General features: G+C 36.1%; 1 protein-coding gene across 2 annotated transcripts in view; it reads right to left on the bottom strand.

The window, feature by feature from the left end:
• PTEN (phosphatase and tensin homolog) overlaps positions 1–23,650 on the bottom strand; it is an 86,832-nt gene that overhangs the window by 5,740 nt on the left and 57,442 nt on the right. For both annotated transcript variants that reach the window (XM_045081451.1, XM_045081452.1), the window contains 4 exons: positions 22,659–22,702; positions 20,583–20,821; positions 6,055–6,196; positions 1,105–1,271 (listed from right to left, as the gene is read on the bottom strand). In XM_045081451.1, coding sequence (XP_044937386.1) covers positions 1,105–1,271; positions 6,055–6,196; positions 20,583–20,821; positions 22,659–22,702 — 592 coding nt within the window. The remainder of the gene's footprint in view (positions 1–1,104; positions 1,272–6,054; positions 6,197–20,582; positions 20,822–22,658; positions 22,703–23,650) is intronic.

Raw genomic sequence — 23,650 nt, 5'->3', positions numbered from 1 at the left:
GGGTTTCTAGTGAAAAAAAAAAAAAAAAACAGTTTAACATTTTGTCATTTCCCAGCTATATGGCTTCTGGGTATAGGAAATTGTATTTCTTTAGATAAATCAAGGTAGAGTTTAAAGTTTTAATAATAAATGAAACTTCCTTTTTTTTTTTTTTAGCTAAATATCAGGAAAACTAAATCAGTTCTATTACTGAGAATGTCTAAAGAATGGCAATACACTATGTGGTATGTTTAATGAGGCAGTAACAACATACAAAGCTAGAATCTTTTTTCATTATACCCCAAAATGTTGCACCTTAGGCGCACTCATCTCAAATGTTCACACTTCACATCTTAAACCAAGACGGTTTTAAGAATGAGCTCTTGAATTCCCTAACTATGGCTCAGTAAGAAGCAAACCCCACTAACTTTCTGAATCTGTATACTTAATATCACACTTTTTCACTCGTTATTACTTCTTTTGTATACTTATCACTCTAACTAAAATTCGAAATATTCAATAAATTTGAGAAAGCCAAATATAAAATGACATAGTGTCACAAAAAATAAACCAAAATGGGGGGAAAGTGTTTTGTGTCATTACACAAGACCATGGAACAGATCTTATTTATACATATAGAGAATTTTTTTTTTTATAAACCCATGGCCCCTGGCCCCTTGCTAACTTTTTCTTGGTAATTGATCATCCTGTCTAAAAAGATGGTAACTGATTTAATGGGGTATGCAATCTTTAATATTTTTATAAAATTTCTCTGCATAACCCAACTTAAAGAAAATTCATTTCAAATTACAATGACATAAGGACTTTTCCTCTAGTAAGATTTTTTTTTTTTTACCAATATAATGGCTCATCAGTGCTATAGTAAGCAAACCATGCGTAGATCTAACAGAAAACCAATTATAATTAATTCAATGAATGGTCAGTCACAAAATATTATCCTGTAATCTCTCCTTACCTTACAGAATGATTTCTGCCTAACCAAATTATTTGGATTTTCAAGCAAAACGATCCCAATGATTTAAATCAGTATGACTGAGGTTACTCTTAACAAAGTAGGTTACTGATGATTTTGGATATTCTTCCCAATAAAAGTAAAGGGCAAACCTTTTTTAGCATCTTGTTCTGCTTGTGGAAGAACTCTACTTTGATGTCACCACACACAGGCAAAGGCTGAGGGAACTCAAAGTACATGAACTTGTCTTCCCGTCGTGTGGGTCCTGAATTGGAGGAATAGATCTTCACCTTTAGCTGGCAGACCACAAACTGAGGATCTGCATGGTTAAATACATGTTAGCATCATTCCACAGGAAATGCCTTCAAATGTCAAACTGTCAAAAACCATTTTAATGGTTAATATTAGCAATACACACAGAATAGTAATTCGGCATCTGTAGCCCAGATCTAAAACACATCAATATTTTTTTAAAAAGGTCAGAAAATAGGGCAAAAAAGCCGCTGCCTTCGGCTCAGGTCATGATAGCCAGTACAATCGGGCTCTCTGCTCCGCAGTTTCCCTAATTTGTGATTTCTCTCTCAGCATAAAGTTCTAATTTTACTGGTTTCTAGTTCACAAATACTAAATCCCAACAGTAGACTTCTGGAACTACAATAACAGCAAAACTTTAACATTAAAATGTTAAAAATCTAATATAAATTAGATTTATAATTAAGATGCAAAAATAATCTTCTGGCACATCTATGAACTGCATGAAAAGTAACTTTAAAAACAGATATTTGCTGCAGTATTTTAATGTCTCTACCATGTAATAAAACCCACAAAACACAAATCATTACATGTTCATAAGACGCATGAGAATACAATCTGTAACAAAGTTATAATAAATTCCATAAACACAAGACTCTATTTATAAAAATATTAACTATCATTTATTTTACCTATAGCTCACATTTAATTTCTTAAAGGGATATAAAGCCATCATCATGAGAAACAGGAAGACAGAGATTGGAAATGTCGGCAAAGAAATACAAGACTCAAGCGGGAACTGTAGCAAAATCCCCCTCCCTCCAAAACACACTCCACTTTCATTAACAAGTATTTTGGCTTTGGTCCCTGTCTGTTTTAAAATAAAGGAAAGGATTATATGTTTTAGTGATTAACCTTACGAGTAAGTGGGTCTTGAAGGAAATATGCCAAGACCATCAAGAAATAAAATCATAAGCTTGCAAAAAGTACATGAAAAAAATTCATCATGTGTATTTCATATATATTTATATATAAAATATGCACATATATAAAAACTGGCATAAAATCCTTAACGCTAAAAGGCATCATCGTTAGAGATGCAGAAAGAAGTATCACGTTGTTTATCAATGTGACCAACAAGTGAGAAAAAGGCAAAAGGCGTATCCAAGCTAGATGCACGTTCCCATCAGTAAACACGTATGGGCTTATCCGTGCATATCTAGAGCAGCACCAGCACTCACATAATAAACAGAAGGTCTGATAACAGCCTGTTGGGTTTTTCTAATATGAATGTGAGCCATTTATCACAAGAAAAAGGGCACTCCAAAAAGGGGAAACATTACCAACAATCTGTCCATAATTTTCACTTCCTTGACTAAAGGTTCAAAGTACAGCAAGCCATTTTACAAGACTATGTGATTCTGAAAATTTCACTAGAAACTCTAGCTTGAAAAAGCAAACAAAAAGGTATGATTCCAAAGCTATGATAAAAATCAGCCAGGATGAAATGCCTTGTAATCTTATTAAGACTCCACTAGTTCAGAATGTGATAATCCTCTTTTTAGGACTTTAAAAAGTGTATTAACAGTAGAAGCCAGATTTCAATTAAACTACATCTAAAATGTGCATCTTCAGGAATTCTAAAACTGTGTAATCCATTCATAAACTAATTACAAATCAGCGTCACTTAGAATCTACCCCAAAACCTAAGTTTAAAAAGTTTTCCTTAAATCACTACAGAAAATCAGTTCATTTACAATACAAATTCCCCATCTTAGATCTTCAAGAGCTAACTTATCAGAAGTCCAACATCAGTGCAGTTCTGCTGACTTCTAAGACACAAGTCAAGTATTTTCTCTTTGATACAACTGACTGTGTTCTAAAGAAATGACAAGTCAATACCTGGTCAACAAAAATCAGGATTAAACTGTTTTGACATATGCCTACTGACAGAAAATCACACTGCTCATCTTTTACTAATGTTTTAACCCTTTCAGATGTGAAGAGAAGAGTATAGTAACTTTTCCTTTATTTAGGAATATTAGGACAATAATTCAGTAAGAAAACAGCTGCTGACCCCTGACAACTTTGCAGAAACTACTTCGTTTTCCTCAAGGGTCCCAACCTTTCCCCTGAACCCAAACTCCCAACTCACCAGGTCTCACACTCCTCCCACTCTGTTTCCCTCAGCCTTCCCAACCTCTAGCCCAATACCATATTTACACAGAAGGCTAATTAATTACTATGCCTGCTGCCTGATGCTCCCAAAATACCAGATCTAGCTCTCACCTAAGATTTAAACCCACTTTCAAGAACCCACTGAGGATCTTCATATAAACAGCTCACCTTAACCTGACCAAAACATGTTTAAAAACAAAAAACATTCATGTCTCCCAAGTCTCAGTGAAATTCGTTTTCCCTTCTCCCCTCTTTTGGGAATTATTCATATGGCCAGAATCAAAACTGACAAAATGTTTAAATATAAAAGGGAAAGGAGATTTGACTGCCTTAGCAAAGCACATCTGGCTCACAAGAAGTCCCGTAACTGGATTCCTTTCCACCACTGGTTCCCCATCGTGCAATCACCACTTCCTACCCAGCCAGACTTAAAACAGAGCCTAAGCCTCTTGACCTGTCACTGATGCAACAGCACCTATCAAATCCAGTCTAACATCCCCATTTAGGCTCCTCTGACAGCAGGCCACACATGCCACCCTCCATGCCTCTGGGTCCAGTTCATGTCCTGCTATTGTACTTCAAGTCACACCTGCAGTACTTCCTTCAGTTTTAATGCCAATATAAAAGGTACACTTTCTCTACCATGCAAGGAAGAGCTGGACTTCCTCTGTGAAACCATATGACAACCCCTAAAACTTTTATTTTTCTGAATACACCATTTATAATTTATACGTATAACCTCCCATTCAATTATGTTTACTTTTAATACAGCTTTATTACATAGTATGAAACCACAGGGCATAAATGGAGAAAATTAGTAAAGATGAAAAGTTTTCAGCAGTCAGTAATTTGAAAGTTTAAATGTAATAGTGGAAAAAGACAAGAACAAAACAAAAATCCATCAGAACGTTGCAGGCAGAGCAGAACTGTCAGGTTTTTGCTAGAGAAGCCAATGAAAAAAATTACACTAGATAGGTGGATTATTGAACTGAATGTTCTCTTTCTCTTATTCTCTCCCTAAAAAAATAAACCCTCCTTTTGGCCCTTACACCTGATATTTATCCTACAGGAAGAGCAAGAATGTTTTCTTCCTTTTTTCCTTCTCCTCTATGAACGTGTTAAGTTTCTGTGTCAGTCACCTCTGACAGTCTAATGCCTTGCATTTAGAACTTTTTTTATCACAGACTCTATTATTTGTGTTGACGCAGAGTTGACACTCAATGTGCCATTAGTTTCAGGTGTACAACACAGAGATTCCACAGGTTTACACACCATGCTGCGCTCCCCACCAGCAGAGCCACCGCCTGTCTCCACGGAGCACTGCTGTGGTGCTTGGCCTTTGCTGTACAGAGATGACGACAGCCATCAGTTAGGGCTCCCATTGTGCTTTGCTAAGGCAATCAAGTCAGTGAGCCTATATCACACTCTATTAATAAATCTGTGGCCTATGATAAAGGTGTCCAGCTCTAAGAACACAGGAAAGATATGAAGGTGGTAGTACCTGAGAAAGACAAACACTATCAAGAAATTAATTTCCTCAGTACAGGTTAATTTAGAGATAGAAATTTTTTAACTACATAAATATTTTCAAGAAGCAAAACTTAAAACTAAAAACTACAACCACTAACAAATTACAAAACCTCACTGAAATATTATTAGAGGTATTCAAAGAAATACTGTAGTAGTTGCTTATCTACAAACTACAGAACTGCTCTCTAAATAAATGAAACATATTTCTTAAACATGAAAACATGACTGATCACTGCCAAGGCAGTTACAGAAAAAAAGCAGCAACAGTCTGATCTTTTACTGGGCTGGATAATACTTCCACCCACGCATTCTCTCTTGACTAACTGCTTGGGTCTGGGTATTCAGTATTAAGGCTCCTTTCAGTCTAAGAACTCCAGCCAAGACTAGCAGAGAAGCAGACCAGGATCAGGATCACTGAGGGAGGCTCACAGAGGCTAGGGTAAGAGAAATCAATGGGAGGCAGACATCACCGACATGAACTCTGTTTAGTACATACTTAGAAATTTTCAGATTTCGAAATGTCTTCATTTTATTGACAAGCAAACATAAAGACAAGTAGAGTGTGCCTGAGGTTATACAATCTAGCAATGAGAGAGCTAACAAAACTGTCACTGGATCTTGGATTTAATCCCAGGTTGTCTCTAATGCTCCACACACTCTGACTCAACCCTATTCACTCAACATATTTCAGCAGGTCGCCACGTCTTATAATTTCTTCCTTTCCTTTCTATTGTCCCTGTCACCATTACTACCAATATCTAATCTTCCTAAGATAGGAAGGAACTGGTCCCTGCCCCCACACAGGGAACTAATGAATCCCACTGCTACTCGGATGCTGGATCTCTACTGGGATAGGTTTTTTAGTCATCTGGTCACAGTTTAAGCTGCATTTGGTAGATGCAGCAAAGAATGTTTCTTTCATAAATACAATTTGGCTTCTAAGACATTAAAACCCATGGCTGCTGGCCTCCTTAGCCCAATAAGCTGAACAACGGAGCTACTTAGTTTGGATACTTCAGAAATATATACCCCTATGTACATTTTAAGTGTGGTAAATTTCTTTCTAGATTTCTATGTAAACGTCTAGATATGTCCAGAAAAATGTTCCAGTACATGGAGGGATGAGAATTTAGAGCACTTACTGCAAGTTCCGCCACTGAACATTGGAATCGTTTCAAACATCATCTTGTGAAACAACAGTGCCACTGGTCTATAATCCAGATGATTCTTTAACAGGTAGCTATAATAATACACATAGCGCCTCTGACTGGGAATAGTTACTCCCTGGTGGACAGAAAAAAAAAAAAAAAAAAAAGAAAAGAAAAGAAAAAGAAAAGCCAAATTCAAAAGAAAAATTCCATTACAGTTATTTTACTAAATTGTTATGATAACTGCGTTGTTACTGGGTTGTATCCACTGAAGACCATATATACATTAGATATTTGACCTTAAATGATTAATATTTAAATCTAGTTCAACAAGAGTAAATCAGAGCAACATCAGTACAAAGGAAATATCAGAATAACCTTTTCCCTTAAAATTATCATAATCCCCTCATTTATTCAATGGTCACCACAATGCTCCAACCCATGAACCCAATAAGATAAGGCCTCAGCAGTTCCAAAATACGTGTCAAAGGCACCTGCACTACAGCTGTGCTCCCGAGACGTAGGAAATTTATGGACTTTTATTGAACACACAACTCCTCAAAAGCTTGGTTACTTATTTTTTAGGCAAAAACATATCAGAATCAGCAGAACACATAAAGGCATAGTGCCTTTAAGAGACAGAAATAGCAGCAGAAAAAAATGATGCCCTGAGACCCCCCAATAAGAACAGGAATATGTGGCTGGGATAAATGTATGCAAGAATTCTCTAACAGAGGGACTTAGGAAATGTCCTCGAGCCACATGCATCTCTCTGTAGAAGAAACCATGGATATACATAATGTTTGAGAAAATTTAAGTATTACAAATGCTAAATATATATAATTCATGTTCTATTTTTTTAAAAAGTTATCTAAAGAAAAAAATCTAGTGTGTACAGCCATGCAATTCATTAATGCTGCTGAATAAATGAGGGCTGAGGTCTCCTTTCCTAGGATGTATATAACTTCAGGAAAATTCAGGCATTTAACTAAGAAACAGAAGGCAAATAGTAACAGGAAGACGTCTGACAGTTACAAGTGACTTGCAGAAAACTTAGAAGTATATTCAAGAGAAGAAAGAATTTGTAATATTTTCAGGTTATTACTGGCATCTGAATCTCCCCATTTGTTAAACACTCGGGACATAAATGCTTTTCTTCCCTCTAAATAAAGTATAAAGTACGTTCATATGAATTTAAAGACAGATACACAGAATGGCAGGTAAACAGGTATTCACTCTAGTATTCTCAGGTTTGTTTCAAAAAATTAGCATGATTTCATTACAATTAAAAAATATATAGAATGTCAAAAAAATGGATAAAAGCCATTTCAAAGAAGGACAAATGACTTAAGATTCTGGCTGCAGTGCAAACAAACACTAGAATTTAAAAGCTAATGGTCAAAATATCAACTCTGATTGGTTTCTTCAGGAAAATGAAGACACAATTAATACCTACCCTGTCTTCACGGGATTCTCATGAGGAGTAAATACTAAGTGTAGTTACACAAAAAAAATGCTAAACCTACAAATGTTACACAAATCCTAATTAGCAGTTTTAGAAATCCTATCTACATTTGAAGTATAATTTTGGAAGAACTAGAATTTTGGTTTTCTGTATTAAAGAAACAGTAGTAAAATACTATTACTGTGAAAAGCTCCTATAAAAAACTAATGTTAAAAATCATTATTAATAAAAAGTGTTTAAACTTACAATGGTTTATTGTATTACATTACTTAAATGTTACTTCAGTAAACAACTTATTCATATTTATCAAGATAAGACACAGAATTGCAAAGCAAGGTGGGGGGAATATAGCAGATGGATGATGGCTGGGTAGGAAGGAAGCTTTTTTGAACCATGTGAATTTATGATTTAGTCTAAAAACTAAATAAAATTAAAATCAATGGGAGTGTAGAAGAAGACCAAGCTGTCAAGTTATTTGTTGGGATTCAATACAATGATAGATGATTTCTTCCTCTTTAGCTTCTTGGTATAAGTTTGTATGAATAATTAAAATGTTTTCAAAGATTTAATTTTTTTTTCAAGTAGCAAGTGATTAGCAGCACATGTATAATGCAGCTTTTTATATAGTGAGTTAATAACTCTTACCAAAGGGCAAGGCAAAAGGATAGAGGAAGAACATATGAATCTACTAGATGTCAAACATGGACGAATAATTTGTGTGTTAAATATGAGCTAAACAAAATTACTGACACAATTCAAAGAAAAACACTGAAAGGCACAATTTAACTTAATTAATTCTTTTACTATCAAATTATGCATAATTCAGCTTCTGTAACTTAACTTTGCAATTCCTACCTAGCAGCATGCTCAAATTCAATGCAGTCAGATTAGCAGAAATAATTGAGTTGTAAGGCTCAAATATGTACCAACCATGGGGCATTAGTGTATCCTTCTATCTAGTCACATCTCTCATGGCCACAATGCACACTTACTCAAATTTAATTAATGGTACAATGAACCATATTGTAATGTAGATTTTGAAATAAAATGAATACAACGTCCATAATAAATTGACAATGCAATTTATAACACCTCAAATATATTATTTCCTGAATGCATATGCTGAAAACAATGGTTTACGTGCATGTTTTACCTATAGCATTTTGACTATAAAGATAAATCTCTTAGATTCTTTTAAAATCTAAGAAATGAACATTTTAAAGATCTTCAAAAATTTATTTTACATATATGAAAAGAGGGCTGAACTTCGAAGCTCTTAGAGATTAAAAAATAACTATGTGTTTTTAATATTTCCATTTTCATTTAAATTAACCAAGAACATTTAAGTTAACTGGTTTGTACCTATATCCCCAAAGTATCCGCCCTCTACCACCAACGATTCTTCTTTTCTACTCTAAATGTGAAGAAAATTACTTGTATTCTTGACCTTTTTTTTTTTTTCCGAAAGGTAACTTTTAAACATTCTAATCTCAGCTAAACTTGGCATTCTTCAGGGTTGCCTTTACACCACATTCCTGGCCATCATCGCAAAAGACCACCATTGCTTCTTCGATTCCCTGATGTTCACAGACCTAGAGGAGTGCCTGCAAAGATGTGTCGTGTTCCTCCCAAGGTCTACTGCCTTTACTCAGTCTCACCTATGACTCTGAATCTCTATCATTCCATACGTCATTCTTCTGAAACACACTTCTTGAGCTGAGTGATGATTTCAGCACTCTGTTCAACCCACCTTTCTATCCTGTCCTAGACATCATCCTCAATGAATGTAGCTCCTACTCTACTGGGAACCTTGGGTCACCCAGTGTGGCACTCTCAGAATTCCCTTGTCCCATCTTAAAATTTTCTCATATTCTCTGATATTTTATAAAACTGACTGCATGTTTACCTAGGTTCCATTTTGGTAAGTGCTCTATTAATTATTCCCTCTCTGGCATTTGTCTTTGTTTCACCTGTCTCCTCCTAATAAACAGCTCGGGTAACCCTTGTCCTGTTATCCAAAGCCATTCATGGGCTAAAAATGCACACTCTCCCCAAATCTTTTATCTTTCTCAAATTGTCACCCTTCTTCTCTATATAAACTCTCAAAGGTAAGCCTCTGCCCCTTACCCCATAGGAAACTGTTTTCATAAGGCTGATTTCTTAATGGTGAGTAGTAGTTCTTAAGTGTCACTAACAGTCATTTCCTACTATTTTCTCAGTCCCATCCTATATCATTTTTCATTGCCATTTTGAAAATTCTCTGCCTCTATCCTAGAACACACTCTTGAAAGTTTTGTCCTAACCTTACTGGGTAAGAGAAAACTACCTAACCTCTTTCCCTAAGAGTAAGCCTACCTTGAAAATCTGATCTGAGCGAGCCCCTCTTTGTCAATCCTCTCTGTCTTAGTAGTTCAATTAACATGAACTCCAAAACCTGTGTCTCTCCATACCTGATTCCCAACTCCCAGTCCAGAACTTCTAATACTTAGCTGGGCATTTCTACCTGGAAATTTCAGAAGCACTTTAAACACAACATATCCAAAAACTGAAGCTTTCCTATTTTTGCAGGACCAACCTCTGTTATTTTTATTAATGATATTTACTATTTTCCCCAGTGCTCAAAGCTCAAAACCTCTTCTAATACCACCACTGCTACTATTTATTGAACTGTTACAATGTTCTTTGTATTGTTCTAAGTACTTTCATTAAGTATAATTTAGTACTCATGAAGTGGGTATTATCAGTAACACCATTTTATAGACGAGGTAAGGTCCCAACTCTTGTAAGTAATGGAACTAAGTTTCACCCTAGTACTCCAGCTCCAGAGTTTACAGTCAATTGCTGATGCTGCCATCTTCTTCCTGCTCGAGTCAAGGAAACAATCTGAGAGGGAGTAGTGATCTACACAGGGCTATAAAAGAGGAATAAGGAAATCCCAGAACTGTAGCAAAGGCCCAGGCCAACTACCCAGCATCTACACACAGTACATACATACAGAGAGACACAGACAGACAGACACACACACACACACACACACATACTGTCCACACAACACGGAAAGCACACCAGTGGTTCAGTTTCTTTAGGATACTCTTAGTAGACTTCTACACATCTATTCAGAGTCAAAATCCAGACTTTGTGACATACCTCTCAAAATACCAGTTCTAGCTTTCTGTGGCCATTCTAGTTCAATCACCTCCTGCAATTCTGTAATAGTCAAATGAATACCAGCCTCTGATTGATCTATTCTTCTATTTTTACACCTACTCTTTAATTAACTTTATGAAAATGTCAGATGAATCACACTAACAATTTAAAATGCTAAATGGTTTCCCAGTGACTATCCAAATAAGAAAACTTATCACAGATTATATAAATCCATTAACAACATAAAAATACAGCCCAACCTCTTTTCCGCTCTTACCTCACACAACTCCCCTGAATGTGCTTTTATTTTTGGTCAAACCAAAGTACTTAATTTCTCCCATGCTATACTTGCTGCTTTTTAAAGTATGCTATCTTTACCAGATTAAGGACACTGATCTGCAAGCAGTCATCTGGGAAGTTTTAACTATCTTCTAACACCTAGACCAACTCAAGTAACAGAATTATTCAGTATTTCCAGTTTGATAGCACCACCTGAAACAGAATTCAGATTAGGTACATGTTGAGGGCTTCTACACATTTTCATTTTGGGATGGTCTGCTCAAATTTTGGATTTCACCTTGAAGCAATGATGTTCACTGAAAATTGCTTATTTCCCATTGAAATAGTCAAATTCATTAGCGGGGACCTAAATAATTCTTAGTTACCTCCACAGTGTAGTTCTTCACCTTTCTCAAACTTAATGTATAATTTGTGTTTCCCCTTTCTTTCTCCTCAAAAAGAACTTTAAAAGAGATGTATTGCTTTTATTGGCAATTTCATACAATGTTTGAAATGATTAGTTCAAAAGGTTTACTGTTTGCTAATTCACAACTTATATTTTCATCTTTATTAATTCCTCTCTATTAGTTATTATCTTAGTAATCTCTAAAATATATTTGTATTTCCCAAATATAATTGACCCCAAATTATTTAAGTAACTAGTTTTAAATTTCCAAATAGTTGATTTTACTTGATTAAACGTTTTAAAAAAATCTCTAGCTGGAGGTGCCTATGTGGCTCAGTCAGTCAGTTAAAGCACCCAACTCTGGTTTTTGACTCAGGTCATATCTCACGGTCATGAGATTGAGCCTTGCGTGGGGCTCCAGGCTCAGTGCAGAGTCTGCTTGAGATTCCTTCTGCTCTCCCCCCTCTTGCACACTCTCTCTCTCACACACAAATAAATAAAATCTATAAAAACAGGGAAAAAAATCAAAATTATACATTTAAGAAAATCTCTCGCTGTACTGAATTATAATCAAGGAATGGGGTTTATATATTTCTACCTGGAGATGAGATTTTCTTTGTAGTTGGCCTAATGAATTATCAATCTTGGTTAACTATTATGTGGATGACAAAAAAAGAAAAAAGACAGATCTTATGGGCCATTTTTTATTATACTATTCAATCCATCTACACATCTTCTTATTTTGTACTTTCTTGATCTTTAAGTATATTAAAGATTCCTATTATTGCTGTTTTGCCATCAGTTTTTTCTTCATTTCTTTCAGCTTTTCTTACTGTATTTGATGTTATGTTTAGCATGTAAGAGTTCATACCTGCTAACTCTTCACTGTGGAGTGCACCCTGTGTTAATATAAAATGACATTCCTGATCTAGTTTTACACATTCTGTTGTAAATGCACTCTGATAATGATATCCTGTCATCTGCTCTTGAAATTTACATTTGCCTGATGTATCTTTAATGAACCGCTTATTTTTCTAACCTGAGCTGTTTTACGTCTCTTGTATATAATTAATCTCTTAAAGAACAGAAACTTAGAAGTAGAGATTAAACACATCTTTCAAACCTAGGATATTATCATGGTACTTCCAGGCCAGAATTCCACCTGGATACCACAACACAAGCTACGTAATGTTTTGCTCGTATTCTGTGCATCAGTACCTTCAGATCATCTTCTCTAAGATGAAGTCACAATCTAGATTCCTCAGTCAAAAAAGTAATTTTCTACTTCAGTAAACTTTCCACTGGCACTTTTAAACTCAGAAATAATGTCGTGTTTTAAAATAACAGTGTTTTCTGGAAGCTTGAAAAAGTATGTTTCAGAATCCTGACAAGGTCGTCACAGGAAAGTAACTCAACAAAGGAAGGAATATAGCTCTTTAGGAATGGTTACTATTGCGATGACGCCATGTGGCAGGAGTTTTGTTATGAAGCTAAGTGCTGGGCATTGTACATATGACCCTAATACCACAACACTTTGTAAGACAAACACTATCACCTCTATTTCAAGGGTGAGAAAACAGTCCTGGGGCACATGATTATCCTGTTCAAAAAACCTGGACCTGAACCTAAATGTGACTCTGAGCCTAGAACTTCATCTTCCGATGTCCTGGGTTTCACTAAGAGCACGCAAAGAAGTCGTGACCTGTTTGAGCACTATTTTTCCCAACTATGAAGAGCCTCCACAAAGTTTAGAGTATCACAGAGCTCCAGCTCCATGGAACTACTTTTGAGTAACCTATCAACAACAGTGCTGCACAAATCACAGATCTCTGCAAGTAGTATGAAGCAGACAAGGGGCACAGGTCTCTCTGCACAGCACCCCTTCCCCTTTGGGAAAGCTATCACTCCCCCTGCAGTCCGATGGAGATGGGATGGGATCTATTCTTCAGCATCAGATACATGTCCCAAGCCTCTCGCCAGAATGTTCAGTTCAGGGATGGGTACATGCCCTAATCCAGGTAAATCAGAACCTAATCTAGGAATATTCACTCAAACTGTAGCTCTCTTCCTCCTGTAGTTGCTAAAGTAGCCAGGATGTAACACCAGAGTCGCCAGGAGTCATACCTTGCTATTATTTGCAAGGAGAATGCCTGAAAAGAAAGCACATACAGAGCAAAGGAGAGCTGAGAGAAAGATTACCAACACATCTATTAAGCATCTCTAAGTCAATATAGGCCAGAGCTTTTAAGGTTATATAAAACAATATAAAGGGGTCTCCTTGGGTTTACACTCTTTGAGTTGGGCTTCTGTGAGTAGATATTGAGAGAATTCTAGTATGTTATAATATAGCTACTTCTTTTTTTTTTTTTTTAGTTTCTTTCTATTTCTACTTTGGGGATCAAAATAATACAGAAGTATAATTTGGACAGAAGAACACAGTACTGTAGAAAGAATACTAGATTTGAGGTTAGGAGACAGTTTTGAATAACATTACACAGACAGATGAAATGACCTAGGAGAGACTGATCTTTACAGATTTATTTGATCATTTATATTAGAACAGGCCTTAACTAAATCATTGCTAAAATCCTTCAAGGTATAAAAACCTTATAATTTTATGAATGTATAGATTGTATGACAGGCTTAAATACCATGTATTAGAGGAACACAGTTTATCCCAAAAGAATTAATATGTTAAAAAAATAAGAATATTGTATTAGGAGTTCTTTTTGTTTTGTTTTTACTGAAAATGAGAACAATTAGAGTTTAAGTGAAGGGGAAAACTAGAAAATTTTTTTATGTTATCATATGGAGAAATTTAGTAGCTAGAAAAAAGTAAGCTGACTATACAATCAGGACATAAAAATTCACTCCTCAGAGAAACCAGAAAAAATTTCCTCTTCATGGGATCACTTAGAATAAAGTTAATACTTATTATTTCTAGAAAGTTTAAGTCTTCATTACAGATAAGCTAATGAACTCATGTACAGAGATCATAATATATATGAATTTTGTCTAATAATTGCTTTGAAAGCAAAACAAAAAAAGAAATCAAAAGCTCAAATATTTTTTCCTAAGAGTAATCAAAGAAAATAAAGATTAATGTGTACTTTGCCTGCCACCATTCTAGAAGGGGGAAAGCAACAGAAAGAGAGAGGAGTAGCAGAAATTCTGGATGGGTTTGTCATGTAACTAAAGTTTGCTTCTGAATTCAGAAATTTGGGGACTCTTTCCAAAATACATACTTACCAGTATTAGTAGGATGCTTTAACACTTATTCATAGCTTACAATAAATGCTGTGAGTTTATTCTCATTCCGATACATAAGTGTTAAGTGCAGACAGTGTGAAGCACAGGACTAGACAGGCACTTGCCCTGGGATTTAACCTGCACCAAGCTCTCCTGGGGGGGCAGGACAGGGAGCTGCTGAGAGCCTGTTTCACTCATGAAGAAAAAGGACCAAATCTCCAAAGGAATTACTCTTAGGGAAGTGTAACACAAGTTTCTTCTCAATTATTGAATAAAAGAAGGACTCTTGTTTCCATCAAGCAGTTATCCTGCTCTGGGAAATACGTTTCTTTAGAGGAGGTATCAGTTGTACTTTGAATTCTCGGCAACACTCAAAGCCTCAAGCACCATTTGGGCATCACTAACACAACGGCACACTGTAGGGTCAGCAGGCACCCACCGCTTTGCCATTTAATTTGCACCAAGTCCACTGAGGGAAGCTGAGGGAATGACAACGCTGCACCAGATTAGTTTGAGGAGAGTCCCTGCCAAGTCCACAAATTCTTCACTAAAACATGCCAACTGGGTCTTCTTTCTCCATAACAAAGAGGGGTGGGGGGGGGGAGAAAAGGGGGGGGGGGGGGGGGGGAGGGAGGAGAAGAGAAGAAACCATATCCTCCCATATAAACGTCACCAGAACACAACTTCCTTCTTAATGTTTCCCTACAACTGAAATTAAGGATACAGGCAAAGTCACATTAAAGACAGTTTTAGTAAAATTAATGCTATATAAGCTGAAAAACTGACAAAATATATGTATCTCCCGTAATAATGGTTCACAGTTACAAAAATACAAATCTATACATTCAACCTAAAAGGAAATACAGGCAAGAAGATAAATTTTTAGCAGGTGTTTCAAGAATAAAACTACTCTGGATAATCAATTATATTTACTATAAGATACTTACTTCCCTGGAAGAATTCCACAGTTGAATGACAACAGCTTTACCATGTTCAGCTTAGCTCATTTCTCATGATGAAACTATACTTATTAAAGGCTAAAAACAGATTATTTCACTAGCACCCTAACCATTAGTTAAACGTCTGATATGTCTGAAAATTGTTAGACAATTAAATTTCAAAGATTTAAAGGAAACCTTCAGCATTATATTTATAAGACTAACAACTTCAAGCTGCCTTTATCTGTACTTAGGTCAGGGGCCACCAAATTCCTAGGCATCAGTAAAAAAGGGTATAAACTGAGGAGCCTTGTCAAAATAGGCCCATTTGGGGACAGCTTGTCCCTATAGAGATTAATTCTAAACAGCCGCAAAATTCTTTTGCAGTTCCAGGATTCAACAACGTTCAGGGTACTCAAATTTTACTCTAAATGCTATCATTAACTGTTCGAATCATCTTAATCAAAGCACTTCACCTTTCTGGGCCTCCGTTTTATCATTTTTAAAGTAAGAAAAATTCCTGCCAAAAAAGGCTCATAATCTTATGCCCATAATCTTTATCTATTTAATCGAACTTTCTAACACTGTTTCAACATAAAATGCAAATGAAACCGTGCAAATGGAACAGAGCTTCATTAACAGCTTCTGCTCGTAAATTTCTTTTTGCCTTTTTAAATATATACAGAAGTAAAGGTAGGAGCACATTTAGGATACTGCTTTAGATGACAGCTGTGACTAATTCATCCAAAAATGGTCTGGGTATATTGATTAATCATGAACTAAAGCACGACAGATCTCAATGATTTATTTTGACTCCAAGATGCTAAAAGTGATCAATTTTGGCCAAATTACTTAACTCTGAATCTCGATATAATGTATTAGCTAAGCATAACAATTTTACTGAGGATACCCTTAACAGTACACACAGAACTCCATTCTGTTAGCCTGTTAACTTCCACCTGGGGGAGATTCAAACCCGTAAGAGAAGAGTGCTGTGTGCCTGAAGCATTTCTGCTGATAATGGAGGGATCTTCACATTCTACAGTATACTGTATTTTATTTTTATAAACACTTCTCTTGCTATCTTTTCACTCTGACCCCTATTTCACAACACTATCCCTTGGGCCTTGCCAGTTTACTAAGTCTCTCTTCACCTTTACAGAGCAAGAGAACTGACAATATTTTCAGATGGTAAGGAATACAGTATTTTCCCAATGATAAATTAAAACATGTCTTCACTTTTTCATTAAGAAGACTTCTCCTGGATCTAACTTAAACTGTTTAAGCATCCTTGGGTTTTACTTGTATCCTTGAGTATGGTGTGAAAGACTATCCCAAGTGCTCCTTACACAGCTGGTTCTCATGATCATAAGCATTTAGCCAACTCTCACACAGGGGAGGTATGTGTGTGGGTGTGTGCGGAAGAGGGGAAAAGAGGGCACATGCAAAAGCACAGCTTGGTCAGAAAAAGTTAGACTACTACAAGAACTTTTGATTACCCTCTAACTCAAAATCCCGAGTAAAGCACTCTACAAGTCTGCTGGTTGTAATGCCAAACAAACAAAAAAGGTGTAGTTCAATATGGTGAAGACAAATACTTTAGAAATGGTCAAACATGTTTGTAGCTTGCAAAAGAAAAGTTAAGACTGTTGCAGTATCTCTAGCAAACAAATCTGTCCACTCCCAGAAAAACTGACCTCTTTTCCTAAGACTATGAAGCAGGTCATGAGAGGACTGGAAATACCACTTCCCTTCAGTATATGATGACGACTTCTCGGGTTAGCCAGCTACCGGGTTAGCCAGCTACTGTTTTTCATCAAGTACACACACATGGTAACACAATCAAAGAATAATACTTATTTTAGAGTACTCTTTTGGAAATTTCGGGGGAACATTAACATTTTCAAAATGCCCCCAAAAAACCTTCCCCTCAAGAAATCTCAGTATTTTCTAGGCAGATAGTACACCTTAACACCTGGCAAAACTTCTGGCTTTGTTGCTTGGGGAAAGACAGCACTCTCCACATCACCGTGGCACTCACTGCTGTGTTCCTCACTGTGCATGGGGTACAAGACTCTAGCTCCATCCTGGGAGAAATTCTAGCCATTGATGGGGAAGTAGCCTGCTCTAGCAGTGCCAAGCCTCGAATCACAGCCTGTACAAGAGGGTGTTTCATGAAAAATCTACTGCTATGAAAATTGCCAAATTCAGGAGAGCCAAGACATTCAATCAAGGGCTTCTCAAGAGGTTTTGTCAAGAAATGGGAGCAATTATGAAATGCTTTTCTACCCATAAGTTCACTAGTTTCAGAAGGCAAAATTCTACAGCCAGGATTTTAAATGCAGTCAACTGGATAAAATACAAACTCATTTGCACAGTTTAATTCTTTAACCTTAAAACTAAAAATGTGAAGTCATAATCCTTCCCTTCCTAACATAGCGTTATGCCAGAATCTTGCCAAAAATGATCTCATTAACCAAGGCAAAGAAAATGATGCAACATGAATTTTTCTGGAGAATTTTAGAGAATTTTTAATTTTTTGATACAAGCCTACTTTCATCTGACAAAAGAATCTACAGATTTCATTTGCTCTTTTCATTCTTTCATGAGATAGCATTTTAAGCACTTGTTTTCACCAAAAAACATAGTCAAAATCATATAAAAGATGACAAAGAAGTTGTCAAGTCAAAGACAATGGCATAATAAATTAGATGACAAAAAACTTCCTATTGGCAAAACCAAAGTTTAATTCTGATTAATCAAAGACAATGGCATAATTTTAATGTATTTTTTCCATTTAAAAGGGGATACTAGCAGCCCTTTCATAAAACTTCCTATTGGCAAAACCAAAGTTTAATTCTGATTAATCTGTAACCATTGAGATTTCGTCATTAACCTCAAAGAGCCACTGCTTTTTCCATTTAAAAAGGGGACACTGGGGCACCTGGGTGGCTCAGTAAGTTAAGCTTCTGCCTCCGGCTCAGGTCATGATCTCAGGGTCCTGGGATCGAGCTCCACATCAGGCTCTCTGCTCAGCAGGAAGCCTGCTTCCTGCTCTCTGCCTACTGTGATCTCTCTGTCAAATAAATAAAATCTTAAAAATAAATGAATAAAAAATAAAAGGGGACATAATTCTTATAAAGACTCCTTTTATTTTCCACATTTAAAAAAATCTGTGTAATTAAAAACTATAAGCAAAATTTTATGTTCATGTATACCATGTACATTTTTAGTGAGAGACTATAGCTTTCATCATATTTCTAGAACATATGTCACATAAATCCTTTAAGAGCCATGAGCTTTGGGTGCCTGGGTGGCTCAGCGGGTTAAAGCCTCTGCCTTCGGCCCAGGTCATGATCCCAGGTTCCTGGGATTGAGCCCCACATCGGGCTCTCTGCTCAGTGCAGAGCCTGCTTCTCTCTCTCTCTCTCTCTCTCTCTCTCTGCCTGCCTCTCTGCCTACTTGTGTTCTCTGTCAAATAAATAAAATCTTTAAAAAAAAAAAAAAGCCATGAGCTTAAATCTAGTGTTCTGGCTCCATAATACACAGCTCCTCTACTTTTATTTGAAATTCTTTTGATTTGATTTCTTTCCCACAACTACATACAGTGTCTACTGCTCATCAACCCTGCTTGCTCTAAACTTCTACCACTACTTTAGCTACTGTACTTTGATTCGACCTGTTTCTCTATTGTTTTCTTTCCATTCAGTCTCTTTCCCCTGTGCTGCCCTGGACTTACTCACTTAAGTGTAGAACAATTTACCTTTTATATTTTTAATCAGTAACAGCAACTATTTCCCTCTAGATGATGAAAAAAAAACCAACCAAAGTAAACATCTCAGGCCTTCCACTCAAGAATTCACTCCACTACTATCATCTCAGGACATACACAACTTCTAAAGAAATGTAAGGCAATCTACTATAATGAATATTTACTAAAATCAAGCACTAACATGAGATTCAGTTTTATAAACTATCACCAATACACAACACTCTAGCATCTCTAGAAGTAATTTTTAAAAATCACAAAGATAAATAAAATAAGAAATGAGGAAGGAGAAAAGGAGGCAGGAATCAATGCAATCACCAGCTAAAATAATAGAAGTGATCATGTTTCTGTTTTGAAGTTGAATTAAAAAGAAATCAGCTTAGGGGCGCCTGGATGGCTCAGTCAGTTAAACGTCCGACTCCTGACCTCAGTTCAGATCTTGATCTCAGGGTCACGAGCTCAAAGCCCACACTAAAAATTAAAGGAAGGCAGGCAGGCAGGCAAGCAACTTAAACTGGAAGAGAATCTTCCTGATTGTAAATGTTATTAAAAACTAGAATAAATTTCTTCATAAAGTTGTAATGTCTCCCTCAAGAGAGTTCTTTATCTAGGTGAGTTTCTCCCTCTATCTGGAGCGGTTTGGGTTTTTCCTTCTCAGAGACAGAGAAATGTACAAAATCTCTCTGTAAGAAACATAAACATATTTTGTCACATTTACCATCCAAAGAAATGAATCTCTTAGAAATTATTATGAAACTTCTCCTGACTTTATGTTCTCCCCTCAAACATATTACACAGATTAAGTTTGTCAGTGATTTTCAACATCGTCTTTATTAGCCTTCTGAATAACAGAAGAACCTTTGACTAATCTTAATTATAACTATATTCGTGAATATTCATATCAAAGAATAATTTTCATGTACTTATAAAGGATCATACTTTAGTAGGAAATGGCATCCAAGTTATTACCCAAAGACATCTTACTCAAAAGCAAGGTTCAGAAATATCAAGCTTACTTTTGTTCAACATACTGCTTCTTTAAATGCTCTGCCAGGATTTTATAAGACGAAATATGCCATACAGTTAATGCATAAGATTTACTAGCATGATATGAAAATGCCAGCATGAAGAGAAAAATTGAGAGATTCAGTCATTTGCTCATACAACAGTTACGGTAGAAGGGTTACCAACCATCTTTTTAAAAAGCTGTTTTCTAATAAATGCTCAGATCAAGGAAGAAGAAAGAAAAAAACATCAAATATAACTTACCTTTTTGTCTCTGGTCCTTACTTCCCCATAGAAATCTAGGGCCTCTTGTGCCTTTAAAAATTTGCCCCGATGTAATAAATATGCACAAATCATTACACCGGTTCGTCCCTTTCCAGCTTTACAGTGAATGGCTGCAACATGATTGTCATCTTCACTTAGCCATTGGTCAAGATCTTCACAAAAGGGTTTGATAAGTTCTAGCTGTGGTGGATTATGGTCTTCAAAAGGATACTGTGCAACTGTGGTAAAAGGATAACCTCAGAATTAGGGAAAAAAAAAAAAAGTCTTCCTGAATTGTTTATTAAAGTAGATTAACTTTAGAAATGTTGCATATAAGCTTAATAGATGTTTAAAAGAAAAAAAAGTGAACTCCAGAGAAAAAATAATTTGCTGCCTGATAATTTACCAATATTTGAATAGAAACTAGTGTCTCAATTCTTAAACCTACCCACTAGACAGAGGCTGAGCATTATTTTCCCCACTTAATGAAAGAGGAAACTTTGTAATGGAGAGGTAGCAGAAGGCAACATGTCAGAGAGAGAGGCAAACTCAAAATGAAATGTCATGTAGGCAGGTTTCCTGTCAGGGCTCTCAATGCGTTTTCTGACAAAAGGAGTCGTAATATTTATAATATTACATCACCACAAAACATATATTCCAGAGAAGATATAAATTACCAATCAATCAACAATGGAAAGGACTGATTTTTATATTTCATATAATAAAAATGCTAAGCGTGTTATTTAAAGATGGTCTTGCAAATGTTAGTGTTGTATACTACACGTGATTTTAAAGACATTTACAAAAGAAGCTGAAAAAAACTACTTATAAAAACGTATACAGTTGTAGTAAAGTGTATCTAATGAAGCTTCAGGTCTTTTCACATGAGTTATAAAAACCCAAAGTTTCTCTTTGCTTATAGTCAGAGGGGTTTTGTTGTTGTGTTTTTTAAGTTGCTCAGAAACAGGAGTTCAACTATATCACTATTAAATTTTTTCTTACTGGTCCCTGCCTCAGCAGTTCCATTCTACTAAAACCCTTACAAATCCTGACTGACATCTAATGTACATAATGGTCCTCTGTGTCATCTGAATATGTGAGAAGTATGCCTTCTATCTTCAGTCACATCATCACTAATATGGAACCGGATTCAGTGTGTCAGGTGAGTGGTCCTGGGAGACGACAATGACCATTACAGGAGTCGCTGGGATGCTTTCACCTGGGCCTCAGCATTCCATCTTCATCTCCCCACGGGCACACAAAACAGCCAGGAAACTGTTAAACGTCTATTTAAAGCTAGATAAACGTTGACTAAAACACGCTTTGCCTAGTAAGCAGTAGCTTAAATTCACGAAAAAGGAAAAATTCTTAGTGGATCTGTACTGGCTCTCACCACTAGCACTTCTGAATTCTCAAACCAGCTGTTTGAACATCCGATCTAGACTGTCAGAAGGGATCCACCGCAAACACATCAACATGGAGCGCATGGACTCCACCCTCTCTTTCTATCATGGTAGCATCTGCCAAGCTTCTTCACTCTCCAGGTCTCTCATGGCTCAAGGGGTTCCACAAACAATGAGGGAAGGTTTTTGTGGGACCTCAGAAAAATTCACTACACCTGGAGAAGAACTCATTTAAAGCAGCTCCTGCTCCCACTTGTCAGGCTCCTCTTATCCACATTTGTCATAAGCTTTTGCCCCTTTTAGGTCACGGCTCCACGGAGTTACTCCGTTGTCTGCTTTGCTCTTCCTATAATCCTTTACTATTAGACCAAATGCCTCCAACAGTAGATATAACCCTTTCTTTATTTTATGGTTTGTCTAGAAACTTTTCCTAATTCTTACAGTCAACCCTGCATTTTAGTATTCCTACTAGTACTGGCAGGTTTATATGGTAACTGTTCCCTAAAACACAAAAGTAAAATTAAATTTTTCCAAATTGTCTAAGACCATCTTTAAGATAAATATTTACATCACTTAATAATTGAGCTTATTCACTACTGCTATGACAAGAAGATTTGGTCTATTGGTTTTAAGTTATATAACAGAAATACATTACGTGGCAGTTAATACCTACCTCTGCAGTTAAATTTGGCGGTATCATAATGTCTTTCAGCACACCTAAAAGAAAAGTTTAAATGTGATCTAAAGTTATCTTTTGCACTGGCAAAAAAAAAAAAAGTATAGTAACACACATTTCCTGAACTTTTATACTGTACCAGGCATCATGTTGTTTTGTATTAACTACTTCTTTCAATCCTAACAATTCTATGAAGTAGGTAGTGTCATTATCCCCATTTTACCATTAAGAAAACTGATCTTAGGTGTTATGCACTTAGGGCTTCCATTACTTGCTCACAAAACCTGTGATGCCGCTCAGGCACACACCTCCCACCCAGCTGCACGTGTCCCCTGAAACTTCCTGCATGCTGAGGGAGTATATGTTTGACTTCACCAAGTATGTACAAACACCTAATGAGCCACAGTACTGTCTTTACCCCAGAGTTGAGCATACATCGTTTTCTTGAAGTACTATTTAAAAAGATAAATTTTTAAAATAGTAAAATTATAAGGGCAAAGAAAAATTTTTTTAAAAAAAGTGAATGACACTAATCTACTCAAAAACTACACTTACTAAAATATTGTTAAGGCAGACTTTTCTAACAAAGGTAATCTTTGTCAAAAATCTCTCAGTTACGAGTTTTAATTAAAGTCTCAGAGTAATGAAGGAATAAGAAGTAAAATAAATACAGAGTAGTAAAATGTTAACTCTATATTACTTAGAGCATACTAAAATTGGTCTCTTTAATAGTAGTGACATGTTTGTCATCATGCACTGGTTTACTCATGGTTAATAGGTGTGTTAACAAACATTAAGAAGGCTCTGAAAGGGATCCCACACTTGAATTTGTGGTCAGCAAAATCATGGTAACTACAGCTACTAACCAAATGAGATTTTTAAAAATTATTTAAAATAAAAACTTAGCGTTTTAAAACAAGTCAAGGTCATTGTACAATCCCTTCCTCTCCAATTCTGAAATCCCAAAAGTCTGAAATATCTAACATTTT

The sequence above is a fragment of the Mustela putorius genome, unplaced genomic scaffold (assembly GCF_011764305.1).
Source record: "Mustela putorius furo isolate JIRA1106 unplaced genomic scaffold, ASM1176430v1.1 tig00000577_pilon_pilon_pilon, whole genome shotgun sequence".
In the NCBI taxonomy this organism is placed as follows: domain Eukaryota; kingdom Metazoa; phylum Chordata; class Mammalia; order Carnivora; family Mustelidae; genus Mustela; species Mustela putorius.
Note: the sequence above shows the minus strand (reverse complement) of the source record. Positions and strands in the feature narration are given on the sequence as shown.